We start from the raw sequence: 13,083 nt of genomic DNA, 5'->3' as shown, positions 1-13,083 counted from the left end.
TCCCAACTAACAAACATCCCATGTTTATGACCATCCCCGTGAATAATTCATCAGATCCAATACAGCGTCCCGATGTCCCACATCCTCCTGGTTCCCGGGTACAAGCCGTGTTGACACCAGAAGACGCGTCTTCGCCGTGTAATGAAGTAAACAGAACAATGCAGCGCGTCTTCGGGGAGGAATTAAATGTTTGTGCGGATTACGCAGATCAAACATTCCAGGGGGGAGTTTTATAAATGAACAACAAAGGGAGACAAAGAGCTCAGACGGGTCTCTGAAAAAGGATTGTGAAACGCTGACTTCAGACGGAGAGGTGATTCACCGGGATTGTGCACTCGCTGCGGTTATTCGTCTTCAATTCATGCAATTTCCCCGCGTTTCATTCGCTTAAACACAGAAACTTGACTAAATGTGAACCTACTACACAGATGCAGCCAAGCTTTCAGATGTTTACAGAGCAGCGCACAGCCATGAGATATTTAGTCCCTTATTAGAATTATGCAGCTTCAGAATGTCACTACACATTCATAAGCAAGACATGAAATCTGCATGAAGCAATTCGCCTCAGCAGCAGCTGGTCATGTGACCGTTTTGTGGAGTGACGTTTAAAGAAATACTTCGTCAGGGAGAAGATGTCACTCCAGAGACACAGAATGGCAGATCTGATCTAAATGAGGTGTGATACGTAATATATTATTACACCTCGGCAGATCGGGATTCGAACCTTCTGATTACGGGGCCGCTTCCTTAACCGCTAGGCCACCACTGGCCCTACGAATCCATGTTTTGGCAGTAGGAGGGTTGGCGTCATCATCACCCGTCTTCCCGCAGTAAAGAAACCGGACGGGATAACACCATCACACCATCTCAGGCATTAAAGCGGCTTTCGCTTTTTCAGGAAGGACGTAGACGAGGAGAACGTAAAGCCACGACGGCGGTCGATACGTAATAAAGGAAAGGCCACTTTTATATGACTCTGAAGTGACATTCCTCCAAATGAGGAGACACTGGCGCGCTAACAGCGTTAAAACATGGAGTATCGTGAACACACTCGGGCTGAAAGCCGCAGCTTCGTAATCGCACATTAAAGACTAACGCTTGCGACAATATTTAAAACTATTATAGAGGGGAGCCTCACTTTCAGAGTTGGAAATGCACAAAAAGGAGAGTAAACAGTCCCAAACGCAGAATAGAAGCAAGAGTGAATAAAAGATGAAAGAAGAAAAAGGACAAAGAAACAAAGACAGAGAGAAACAAGTCGGGTATAAAGAGACGAGACGAACACGAAGGCTGAGATCTACTGTACCGTACACACACACACTGCAGCGGTACGGTTCATTGATGTCTGTATAAAATTTGATATTATTATTAATAATATTTGGTTATTTATATTCTAAAGCAAACTGAATATTTTGCTCTGTCTGTCTGAACACTGCTTATGAATAATAGCTGCATATAACGTGTTGCAGATGTTGTGCATTGTTCATCCTTCTGGGTCGCCTGTATAAATGAGTTTTTCGTTATTATTAATTCTTCCGTCGCATGACCTCGTCTGAGAACACCGTCTTAAAGTAGAATAAGCCGCTGTCACCAGTCACTATGGTGGAATTTGCAGAATTTGGAATTCGTGGTGGAAATATTGCATGGACAGTAACACACACACACACGCACACACGCACGAGGCCTGTGGAGTCGGAGCGGACTGGCCGCGGCGGAGGCGGTAAATTAGCAGCATTGCTCCGGTGACAGCGATATTACCGGGGATCCCACTCCGGCCTGAAATATTCATACCACTTTGTACATTTTCAGCGGAGGAGATGAAAGATTAAAGGTGCTGCGAAGGTCACGGTGCATCGGACCGAGTTCCTCAGCGCTTCAGAGAATAAAGGGAACTCAGCATCATCATGATTCCGTCTGCCATCGTCGAGAGGATCATTTTACTCAACGTTGACCCGTTTGTGGCGCGGATCCCCGGCGCTCTCGGCTCATGACCCCGCGAGTCTCGCTGACAGCAGTCGCAGCGTTTATGTCCTGACGGGCGAAAATAATCGCTAAACGCCAGTAATTGCCCCGTCAGGCGGCCACAGCGCCAGGAAGCTGGCCGAGGGGCCCGCACAGGTACAGAGCAGGTCCCCTGCCACGCCGCCGCTGCCACATCACGGCTTCTCGCGTGGTGCGATGGATTATGATGCTACGCCTGCTGGCTGCTTTCTGTTCGTTCTGGGGGGTTTCTGCTAAATGAAGAGCCTGTTTATCGTAACGGTCTGTATTTTTGGTGCTGCTGGTTCGGCCAACACAGCAATCTGGAGATGATGAGTGATGTTGAGAAGGCCTGAGGGACACCAAACTGTGGCCCTGGTCTCCCTGAGGATGACAGCATAATGATGTAATGTGCTTGTAAGTTTGTGTGTGTGTGTGTGTGTGTGTGTGTGTGTGTGTGTGTGTGTGTGTGTGTGTTTTACCTCCTGTCTCTGGGTCGTGAAAGTTGGGATCAAGGCCTTTCTCCAGAAACTTGGACACCTTCTCAATGTTTCTCTGCTGAACATATTCCATGAACTTCTTCAAGTTCGCCTAGAAAAGGAAGGGAGGGGTTAAAATGTACATGTATAAAAGTGCACACACACACACACACTCACACATGCATACGCTTTTAAATAATGCAATAGTCTGTAAGAGCAAAGGCAGCGTTGGGAGCAGTGAGAACAGACTCCAGCCTTACATCAACACCATGTGCACACACACACACACACACACACACACACACAACACTGTTATATAACACACACACTCTCTCTCGCTCTACTATCAATGTTGGATCATTACATAACACATAGACACATTCAAATCTCTCCCCTTAACAGCCAAATCAGATATCACAACTCCTCAGGGTCACATGACACCAAACAACTGCTCACTACCGCGGTGACATCATAGCATTGAGGGTCCATCAACTGACAAAACCAATCAGCAGAAAACAACACGCAGCTGTCATGTTCGCTTTATTCATTTATCTGATGCTCTTATCCGGACCGTGTAATGAAATAGAAATATGCCATCTGTACCCCCGCCAGTAGGTGGCGAGCAAGTGCATGACATGTATATGTGTTCAGTGATGAGAAGAGTCCTTTTTGCTGCTCTCAGTATGAGTAGTGGATCGGGCTTGGGCGATGTGTGATTTTCAAAAGAAAGATGGCGGTTCCAGTAATACCAGCCAATTTGTCAAAGGTGGGGTTCATACTCGATGTTTAATTAATTAATTAAAGTGAAGTGATTGTCACATGTGATACACAGCAGCACAGCACAGTGTGTGGGGACGGTGCACACAGTGAAATTTGTCCTCTTCATTTAACCCATCACCCTGAGTGAGCAGTGGGCACCAAGACAGGCGCCCGGGGAGCAGTGTGTGGGGACGGTGCTTTGCTCGGTGGCACCTCAGAGGCACCTTGGTGGATCGGGATTCGAACCGGCAACCTTCTGATTACGGGGCCGCTTCCTTAACAGTGGCTAGGCCACCACTGCCCCTGGAGTGAGATGTTGGAGTGAGGGTGGGCAGAGAGATACGTCCACTATTGCAAGCAGGCGGGAAATCGATCCACTAGCATGAATAGGCGAGTAAAATGGCTATGACGTGGCAAACGTTGCACAGCTCAAAAACCCAAACAACTGTGGGTGGTAGTAGCCTAGTGGGTAACACTTGCCTGTGAATCAGAAGACCCAGGTTCAAATCCCACTCTCTACCACTGTGTCCCTGAGCAGGACACGTAAACCTGAGTGTCTCCAGGGGGGACTGTCCCTGTAACTACTGACTGTAAGTCGCTCTGGATAAGGGCGTCTGGTAAATGCTGTAAATGTAAATGTACAAACCCGGCCGATGTTTCAGGCTACTCATGGTTTTCTGTGTAACATATGACCAGAAATTCACAAAGTCCCAGGTTCAAACCCCACTTACTACCATCGTGTCCCTGAGCAAGGCACTTAACCCTGAGTGTCTCCAGGGGGGGACTGTCCCTGTCACTACTGACTGTAAGTCAGTCTGGTAAATGTAGTCAATGTAAATTCAATAAAGTTAATAAAATCTTTACTAAATAGGGAAACAGAGGAGATGGTTGAAGTATAGTAAACATTTCAGCCACGAATGCCTTCACCCACATGTTCCGGAAGGAATGTTCACAGGGCTTATCCACTGGACGGGGACATATAAGGCCACCCTCCATTAGAAACCATTATTGTGCACAGGCACTGTTTTACAGAGAACAGTGAATACCGGGCACGATAGATGAGAAGAAGATTTTTTTTTGCTCTGCTGTGAGAGGAGAAGGTTTCATCTTCTCCGTAAAGGTACATCGAGGTCACGTATGTGTGTTTGCTGCCAGTGTCCCCGCTGTAACCGTCCGGCCGTAACCGCAGGCTGCATCAGCTGCTGGACACGCTGTGGCCTTTCATCGCGCCTACGGAGGCGAACGTATAGCGAAGCAGAAGGATTCACCCCGCGGCGCCCCGCCACTTCACCGCATCAAAAAGCCCGACACTCCAGCGGAGTCACTCTGTACGGGACGAACGGGAAACAGCACGCTGCAATTGTTCCATTTGTCACGGTCAGTGGCCATTAATCCACACAACTAGACACAAGTGATCTTGGCTTGAAGCCTAATTGTCATCTGTGAAGTAAAAAAAAAGGCTTTAAAGACGTGGAATGATGGAGTGGATCCAGCAGCGTGCACGACATTCCGCAAAAGGGACCAGGCCAGTTCCGGGTTTTATATACGTGCAGCGTTCCGCTCTCGATCCGTGCAGGTCCTGGGAAAGCCCAGCGACTGCTCATATACCGGTTACATAACTACAATACGCCACACGCACACACACACACACACACACATGCATTCGGACAGAAACCGAGCAAGTTTGTGAAGACAGGAAATAGGCGTGGAGTACTCACCATGTGTGCCGGCGCATGCTACGAGCCTCACCGACGCCCATTAAACCTCCTGTGATCTCTCACACACACGCCAGCTACACCAGCCCAGCCTCACTCCGGCCCCTTCACCCATCCGCCCATCCATCCATCCATCCACCCATCCAGCCAGCCACATGCACACAGGCGAAAATCCTCACTCCAGCACTCGCCCTGCACCTCTCCTCTCGGGCTGGTTGCTATGGTGATGGGACACAAAAGAGAGGCTGGCGGTCGGCGAGAGTGGGAAGCGCCGAGCGAGCGGGGACGAGGATGGGAAGGTGTGTGAGTGAGTGAGTGAGTGAGTGAGTGAGTGAACGAGCGAGTAAAAATCTTTTAATGACTGTCATCCCGCCCGCCGGCATGATGTTTAATCTAGCAGAAGAGCCGACCCCGCCTCTGCCCCCGCTCTTTATTATAAGTCCTCTGAATGAAATGGAAACGTTGCTGCCATGACTGTAATATTCTCTCGTATCGCCTCATATTTCTCACCCAACTGGCACACTCAACGGGGGCAGTGGTGTCCTAGCGGTTAAGGAAGCGGCCCCGTAATCAGAAGGTTGCCGGTTCGAATCCCGATCCGCCAACGTGCCGCTGAGGTGCCACTGAGCAAAGCACCGTCCCCACACACTGCTCCCCAGGCGCCTGTCATGGCTGCCCACTGCTCACTCTGGGTGATGGGTTAAATGCAGAGGACAAATTTCACTGTGTGCGTCGTGTGCTGTGCTGCTTTGTATCACATGTGACTTCACAATCACTTCACTTTACACTTTACAAAAAAGTGGTCTGAACGGGACGGGCCATTTTCAATAATTAACCCTCCTTACACAGGTACTAACCCGGCAAACAGGTCCCCATGAGACCTTCTCTACTGGACCGTGTCCAGAATCGAACCCTCCTCCAGATAACAATATTCCCTTCACACCAGCTTTTACCTGTGGAGTATTAAAATAAATAAATAAAAAAACGTCTTGGGGCAAGATGACGATTGATTGTAACTCCTCCTCCTGATAACCGCAAACCAAAATCACGTCTAGCAGCAGTAAAAAGGACATGTGACGTTGTCCCCATGATGATTAGGGACGGTTGTGAGAGGACCTTGGCAATAAAGAAGTTTTACTCAAAGCAAATACTTAAAATAATAAATACAAATGGAGGAGAAGGGAATGGTGCCAGAGCCTGCGGTTTCTTGTCCTTTAACCAGATTACGGCCCAATCTTCTTCAGGCAACCACACACACACACACAAACACACACTTTCATTGGGGTCATTTGTAGTGCACACACTTAGTGCCAACTCCGTCCAGGAATATTTATGGCAAGTGAGCTCTGAGTGAACGGGGTGAAATGAAGTGGGCTTTGCTGGTGAAGCATCGGTACAACCTGTGCTCCTTTCCACAAATAAAGCAAAAGAAATAATACTAATAAAAGTGTTTAGTGCAACACAATGAAGTGTATGCAAAATGTACTCAAGGAAAACAGCACATTATCTCAAATTTCATAATCTGGATCTGGAAACTATTAACTGCGTTGCTGCTGCACTGTAAAAAATAAAGTGGGGAAGTGTTTAAGGCTTAGTTTAGTGTGTATATATACATAAAACTTGTAAAAAGGACCATGTGGTGTGGGAGAAGAGAATAGAGTGTGCAGAAAAACTCTTTCTCCCTCCACACAAAGCACTGTATTCAACCACTCCAATTTGATGTTACCCGGCAGAAAGAGGCATGGCGCAATAGAGGTTAAAAATGAACAGTTTCTAATTTATTAACACCGGTAAATAATTATTGTAGTTACATGTGAATATTGAATGTAAAAAGGTACCAAGGTTACAGAGAAAATAAAAATGATAAGAAAGAGTGAAGAGGGAGAAGAGAAAAAGAGGGGGAGAGAAAGACTCAGAAACCTTCCGGCTTCCGATGGAAAAACCTCTGAGCAAGAGAGCACAGAGCCCCTTTTCCACATGTGAGCAGACCTTTATAGCCCTGGCCTACAGGAAGTTGTCTCTGGCCTACAGGAAGTTGTCACTGACCAATCAGAACCTGTTGTTTCTGATGTCACGCCCCCGGTGCCTCCCATTTGGTGAAGACAAAGAGGGTGGGCGGTCCTGACGGCTGATACTTCACACGTTGCCGTCAGACAAAAGGTATGTAAAACAGGGGTGCCGAATCTTCACAACCGTCGACACAGGAATGTCACCTCCCCCTGCAGACATCGGTTATGCAAGGCAAAAACAGGCTCCCGTGATGTCCATTCTTACAAACTTATAACTTAATATAACTTTATTTAATTTACATTTAGAGCATTTACCAGATGTCCTTATCCAGAGTGACTTACATTCAGTAGTTACAGGGACAGTCGCCCCCTGGAGCAAGTGTCTTGCTCAGGGACACGATGGTAGTAAGTAGGATTTGAACCTGTGGTCTGCTGGTTCATAGACGAGTGTGTTATCCACTAGGCTACTACCACCCTGGTAGTAGCCTATATATAAAGGAGCCTATAAATATTTCCATCTAACTATCTGTATTGATTTACCGGAACACGTTTCATCATGTTATCCCAGACCCCTGCATGTTGGTTTTGGGGTGAGATGAGATGGAAAATGAAATAAACACAATACTACATCCTGATGTGCACTACAGAACACAATAATTAATAAGCTTACCTCCGCAAACTTACTCGGATGTTCATTTTGGGCAATTAATTAAAAAAAGGCCAGTTGGCAAGGCCACACCCCATGTGATATCATTTTAATTCTACGGTTGTCCTCTCTAAGAGGCAAAACTACTATGGTGCATAAATTGAATTGCTGGGTGTCAGGAGCAATTCAGACGTCTTTCTCGTCTTTCATCACAGTTCACACTCTCACTCGAAGCCATCATCTGTATCATTATGACAAAGCTGGGGGTGGACAGGCCACAAAAGAGATGAATATGGGTTGTGTACTCGACACACACAATTCTCAAAGCTGATGTTAAAAGATAAAAGCTCAAATGTGAAATAAAACATCAGCAAAGATCAACCCTTAAACCAAGCGAGCAACGCCTCACCTAATTCCACGAGTAAATTAAACTTTAAAAAAGCCATTTCACCACAAAAGGTCAACAGACACACTAAGCCGAGTAGCACATTGTGAGTACAGCTCACTAACGTGTTCCATTATACAGGAGCACGATATTATTCCAATGTGTGGGACATCATCTAACTTTCAGACCTTTCTAAAGATCCTCAAAAATGAATAAATTATGACGACCCAGAGATATACACCACATCCTTAAGCTGTGACCTATTGTATAGTAAATGCTGGTAAATGCTGTAAATGTAAATGTAATGTAGACAATTACTGTAACCGTCCAACAGCGAGTAACAAGAGAGGCAGCGCTTTAGGTATAGGATAAGCATAATAGTGACTGTATGATGTGTACATGGAACTGGAGAATTGATCATTCAGACCCCTCGAATCTACACGTCTGATGTCACTCAGCGGTGAAGGAACACAACTATGAGCATCTGGAAGCCAGTGAGGATGGTGGGTGAGCCGGCAAGCCAGTGAGCTTCTCAGGAAGCATCATGTCACTCAGGAAAGAGACGTTTCAGCCCGGCCAGAGCCAAAGCCCCATGGTGATGTTTTTTCCATAAATATTGAAATGAGGGACTTTGAGCACATTAAATTTCCACCTCAGGTCATTATAGTTTAATGAGCCAGAACAACTGAGAACCGGGAAAAACAGTCATCCTTTTTCCGGAGGAGATGGATAGAAGGCTGCAGATTGGTGTCTGTATGATTTATTGATAGGCTCTTCGTATGGCCTGGGAACAAACAACAGCACACGTGTACAGGTCACATGAAGGAGGGTGACCGGGTGAGGGGTGGAAAAGGGGGATAGTTCTGCATTTTATTATTCTACACACGTTCTTCTAACGAAAGAACAATCTGAGAAACATTTTGTGCACATGAAGCGAAATTGGGCTGCATTGCTGTGGTCTAAGCAGCCATGGCTGTTACTGTACGGACGAAAAAGGGCCAATCTAATATTTTGGGAGGCTACTGAACATGTTTTAAGCTGAAAAGCGGCTTCGTCTGGCAACACTGTACATAACTATATAACTATATATAACAGTAACATAAATATACCAATGTTGATCACAGCACCAGCTACTGGTATATCTGTCTGTAGGTGTTACTGTGGATGTGTGCGTGCGTATGTTTGATTGTCACTCTGAGTCGGCATCCACTATAAAAAGCTGGCGGCCATCTTGACCAACGTGAGCTCATCGTTGTTTCCATTGCTGCAATCCTTGTTTCCCGATTGACCAAGCCTCACATGCCCCTTTACCATGCATGTTTCAGGCTCGAACATCGATGCTGCCAACAGACCGCCTGCCCCTTGACCATGCATGTTTCACACTTGGACCTTGATGCTGCAAACACACCGCCTGCCCCTTGACCATGCATATTTAAAGCTTGGACCTCGATGCTGCCAACAGACCGCCTTCCCCTTGACCATGCATGTTTGGCAATCAGACTTCGATGCTGCAAACACACCGCCTGCCCCTTGACCATGCATGTTTGGCGGTCGGACCTCGATGCTGCAAACACACCACCTGCCCCTTGACCATGCATGTTTGCCCCCTTCTTCTCCTCATGCACCACGAGAACCATTGACTTTGATTATTCACCGCGTGTCACTCTTCCCACTGTGGAGCGAACCCCTGAACTCTACCCACTCCCTACTCTCACTGAACATCTCCATCCTGCTGCTCCCAACTAATGAAAGAACTTGGGCTTGGACCTCAATGTTGCTGCTGACATGCTGACATGTCCGCAGTTGTGCCTCCTGAGCCAGGACCTGACATTTAGCAAATTACCCTAAAAGCTTCTCTACCTTTCTGTTTATTAAGAGAACATACTTCTCTTAATGAATACACACCGTGGTACTACACACATACACACACAGCATCGGGGTTAGTGGGTGACAGGCCCTTAATAAAATTCACATTAACCTCCCCTCGCGCTACCGCTGCGCGTCTGAGCGCCATAATGAAACGTCGGCCAGGCGGCTCTGATTTGCAGAATGTGACAGATGGCTGCAGCTTTCATGCTTTAAATTATGTGCCACAGCGCCACTTCATTAAGTGATGGCAGGCTTCAATTTCATGTTTTAGAATGCATGCGTTCTCATGAACTCGTGTTTTTTTTATGCGCACCATTCTGACCCGGAGCCAGGAACATTCGTACTGTTCAAAATGTTGGGAACATCTCCTGTCCTCAGGAGATCTTCCATGTCCAGCAGAGCATGTCGAAGGCCTGAATTGCAGAGGCAACTGAAAAAAGTCACAACCAGAAATCAGTTGCTGCCCATTGTGATGGCAACCCAAGGACCTGCTGGTGGACTACAAGGGTACGGAAAGCAGTCAGGATAAAGGAGGAAACCGTAATCAGAAGGTTGCCGGTTTGAATCCCGAGCCGCCCCTGAGCACCGTACCCACACACTGCTCCCCGGGCGCCTGTCATGGCTGCCCACTGCTCACTAAGGTTGATGGGTTAAATGCAGGTGACACTTTGTGTGCCTGTGCTGTGCTGTGAAACACTGCCTGTGCAGTCTGTGCTGCAGTGTTTCACATTGACAATCACTTCACTTTCACTCATTCAAAATCTGCTGATGCACAGTCTGCATCCAAGCCTCTGATTGGACAAATATGCCCTTACGGATCCAATCAGAGTGTCTTGCCAAAAAAGCAAATCTAATCGATAGAGACAGGGAGTCAGGAGGTGAACTGAACTTCATCAGTCATTCTGCATGCAGACCCATGACGTCCATCGCGGAAAGCGAGCGGAAAGTGGCAAGCTGCACAGCAATGTGCGATCACACGGCAACCAAGAGACCTAGACCTACATTTACCAGATACCAGGAGGAATTAAGTAAAGATAATTTCCTTTTTTTTTTTAACTGTGATAGTTGGCAGATACATTTGAAGTTTCAGCACAAAACCGTATGAAAATGGTTTTCCCTAATTCTCCACAAGCAAATTGTCCCAAAATGTCAAAACTGCCCAACCTGGCAACACCAGTGGGGAGCCCATGAGCAAAGCCGAACATGTCTTGTCTCATAACACCGTAATTACTGAAGCATCCAATGTTCTTGCATGATTCATCAGTGGTCCACTGGATGCAGACAGTCCTTCAGGATATGTGTGTGTGTGTGTGTGTGTGTCTATGCGTAACCATAGCACGGCTTCATTCACTAGACTCATATTCAGTAGTGACAAATCCTCAGAGGCTGTGTGACTCATTATAATAAAACACAATGATGACAGATCTAAACATCACACACCAGTGTGTCCAGCCCCTGATTCATAGCCTGCGTGTGTGTCATAGCTCTATGAATCATGGCTCTACGTTTAACTAAATGAATCAATGGATCATGGCATGTTCCGGTTCCTTATCTAAATCTGTCATGATGCGGACATTTCCCCATACTCTGGACTGGTATTTAATGTCGGCCTTGTCTTGTGTTTCCTAATGGTTTCCTTCTATTTGTTTTATTGTAAATGTATTCTATCCCAAGGTTCCAACTCTAAGTCAGACTTAAAATTCCCTGACTTTTCCTGACTTTCCCTGTCCAAAAAGCTGAACTTCCATGACCTACGTATAAATAAATAAATAGAATATCGGCAGCTTGGCATGTTGAATGGATGAAACCGAAACCTCGACTCCATCTCCCACATCCTCTACATGCATGTTTTAATTTAGTGCTTCAGGCGAGACAGTCCTTAAATTCTTCTTTTTACAAGCCAAATATCTTGAAATGTATACTTGCCTGTCATGTTTGGTAAGTTAGCAAGTGTAAGGACGCATGTCAACATCACAAAGACACTCGCTGGGAACCAAGACGCATGAGTACACGTCACTACTACTGTAATATATGCTATTAACAAAATTCCCTGATTATTCCCTGACTTTGCCCTGCCTGACTTTGCCCTGCTTGGACTCCACTAGACCTTCTGAAGGTTTCTGATGCAGGATTTGATACTATATACTACAAATTTTATATATATATATATATATATATATATATAGAGAGAGAGAGAGAGAGAGAGAGAGAGAGAGAGAGTTGGTCAGTAATACTCTTTAGGTAGGTTGTTCACATTAAGTAACACCCCACAAAACACCAACTTCAACAATTCTTCTCTTACATCTGCCCCCACGGACAGGTACCACCCACTCTAACATGGTCACATGTTCATATGCGTTTATCCAGGAGCTGCAACAGGGACCACATATACAGCAGGTGAAAACAGTTGATGGACAATCTACGAGGCGGCTTTTGATTGGCTATATATGTCTGTCAAGCTAAATGATTATATAACAGGCATCTATCTAAGCCTTTAGTAGAATTCTGTCAAGCGCCAGTAACCCTTTACATTACTCAGGTAGCATCTATCCAGGACGCTGCTATCAAAGCAAAAGAAATTATATATCAGATCATAAATGTCACTTTTTACGACCGTTTCAACAATAAACCAGTCACAGGATTCAAAGGCGAATAAAATACAGGATGCAATTACGCCAACAAACCCAAAATGAGCAATTTCTCAGACTCACACACCAATGTCTTCTTTGTGATTCAGCACCACGCTTTACCCCTGCTGCCTTTTTGGGTGGGGAGCCTTGTTGTCATGGTAACCAGTGAGCAACCCATCCTTCACCACCCTGTTTCACACACTGTCACTTCGGTGTTCGCAATCTGTCTCACGCAGACATACACGCAGCTGCAAACATCCACACACACACACACACACACACACACACACACCAGATGCATCGAGGTCCAAGGTTTTCTGTAGTAAACCTCACGGCCACAATCAGCTCTGAATCTACTGACGTCCCCACAAACCTGGATGGCTTGGACGTTTGGACAGTGGGACGTGCCACGTTTCTCTTCATGTACCTGCCTCACTTCTCACACTGCTGACCGTATCTGACCAGTATACATATTATACAATGATCCACGTGCACAGATCTCAAGAATGAAAAGCAGGGGACAAGCAGGGTCTGCAGGGGTCCAGTTTACAGCACGCAGTGGCGTCTGCATCACTGGTCTGCCAGCAATCACTGTCTATTCAGTTCTACAC

At 46.3% G+C, this 13,083-nt stretch overlaps 1 protein-coding gene across 1 annotated transcript in view; it reads right to left on the bottom strand.

Annotated features, from left to right (window-relative positions):
- The window catches only part of shank3a (SH3 and multiple ankyrin repeat domains 3a), a 116,657-nt gene that overhangs the window by 61,564 nt on the left and 42,010 nt on the right, over positions 1 to 13,083 (bottom strand). The window contains exon 5 of the mRNA XM_028958753.1: positions 2,463 to 2,571. Coding sequence (XP_028814586.1) covers positions 2,463 to 2,571 — 109 coding nt within the window. The remainder of the gene's footprint in view (positions 1 to 2,462; positions 2,572 to 13,083) is intronic.

This window comes from Denticeps clupeoides, chromosome 17 (assembly GCF_900700375.1).
Source record: "Denticeps clupeoides chromosome 17, fDenClu1.1, whole genome shotgun sequence".
NCBI classification, from domain to species: Eukaryota; Metazoa; Chordata; class Actinopteri; order Clupeiformes; family Denticipitidae; genus Denticeps; species Denticeps clupeoides.
The sequence above is the reverse complement of the archived record's forward strand: the minus strand, read 5'-3'. Positions and strand labels throughout refer to the sequence as shown.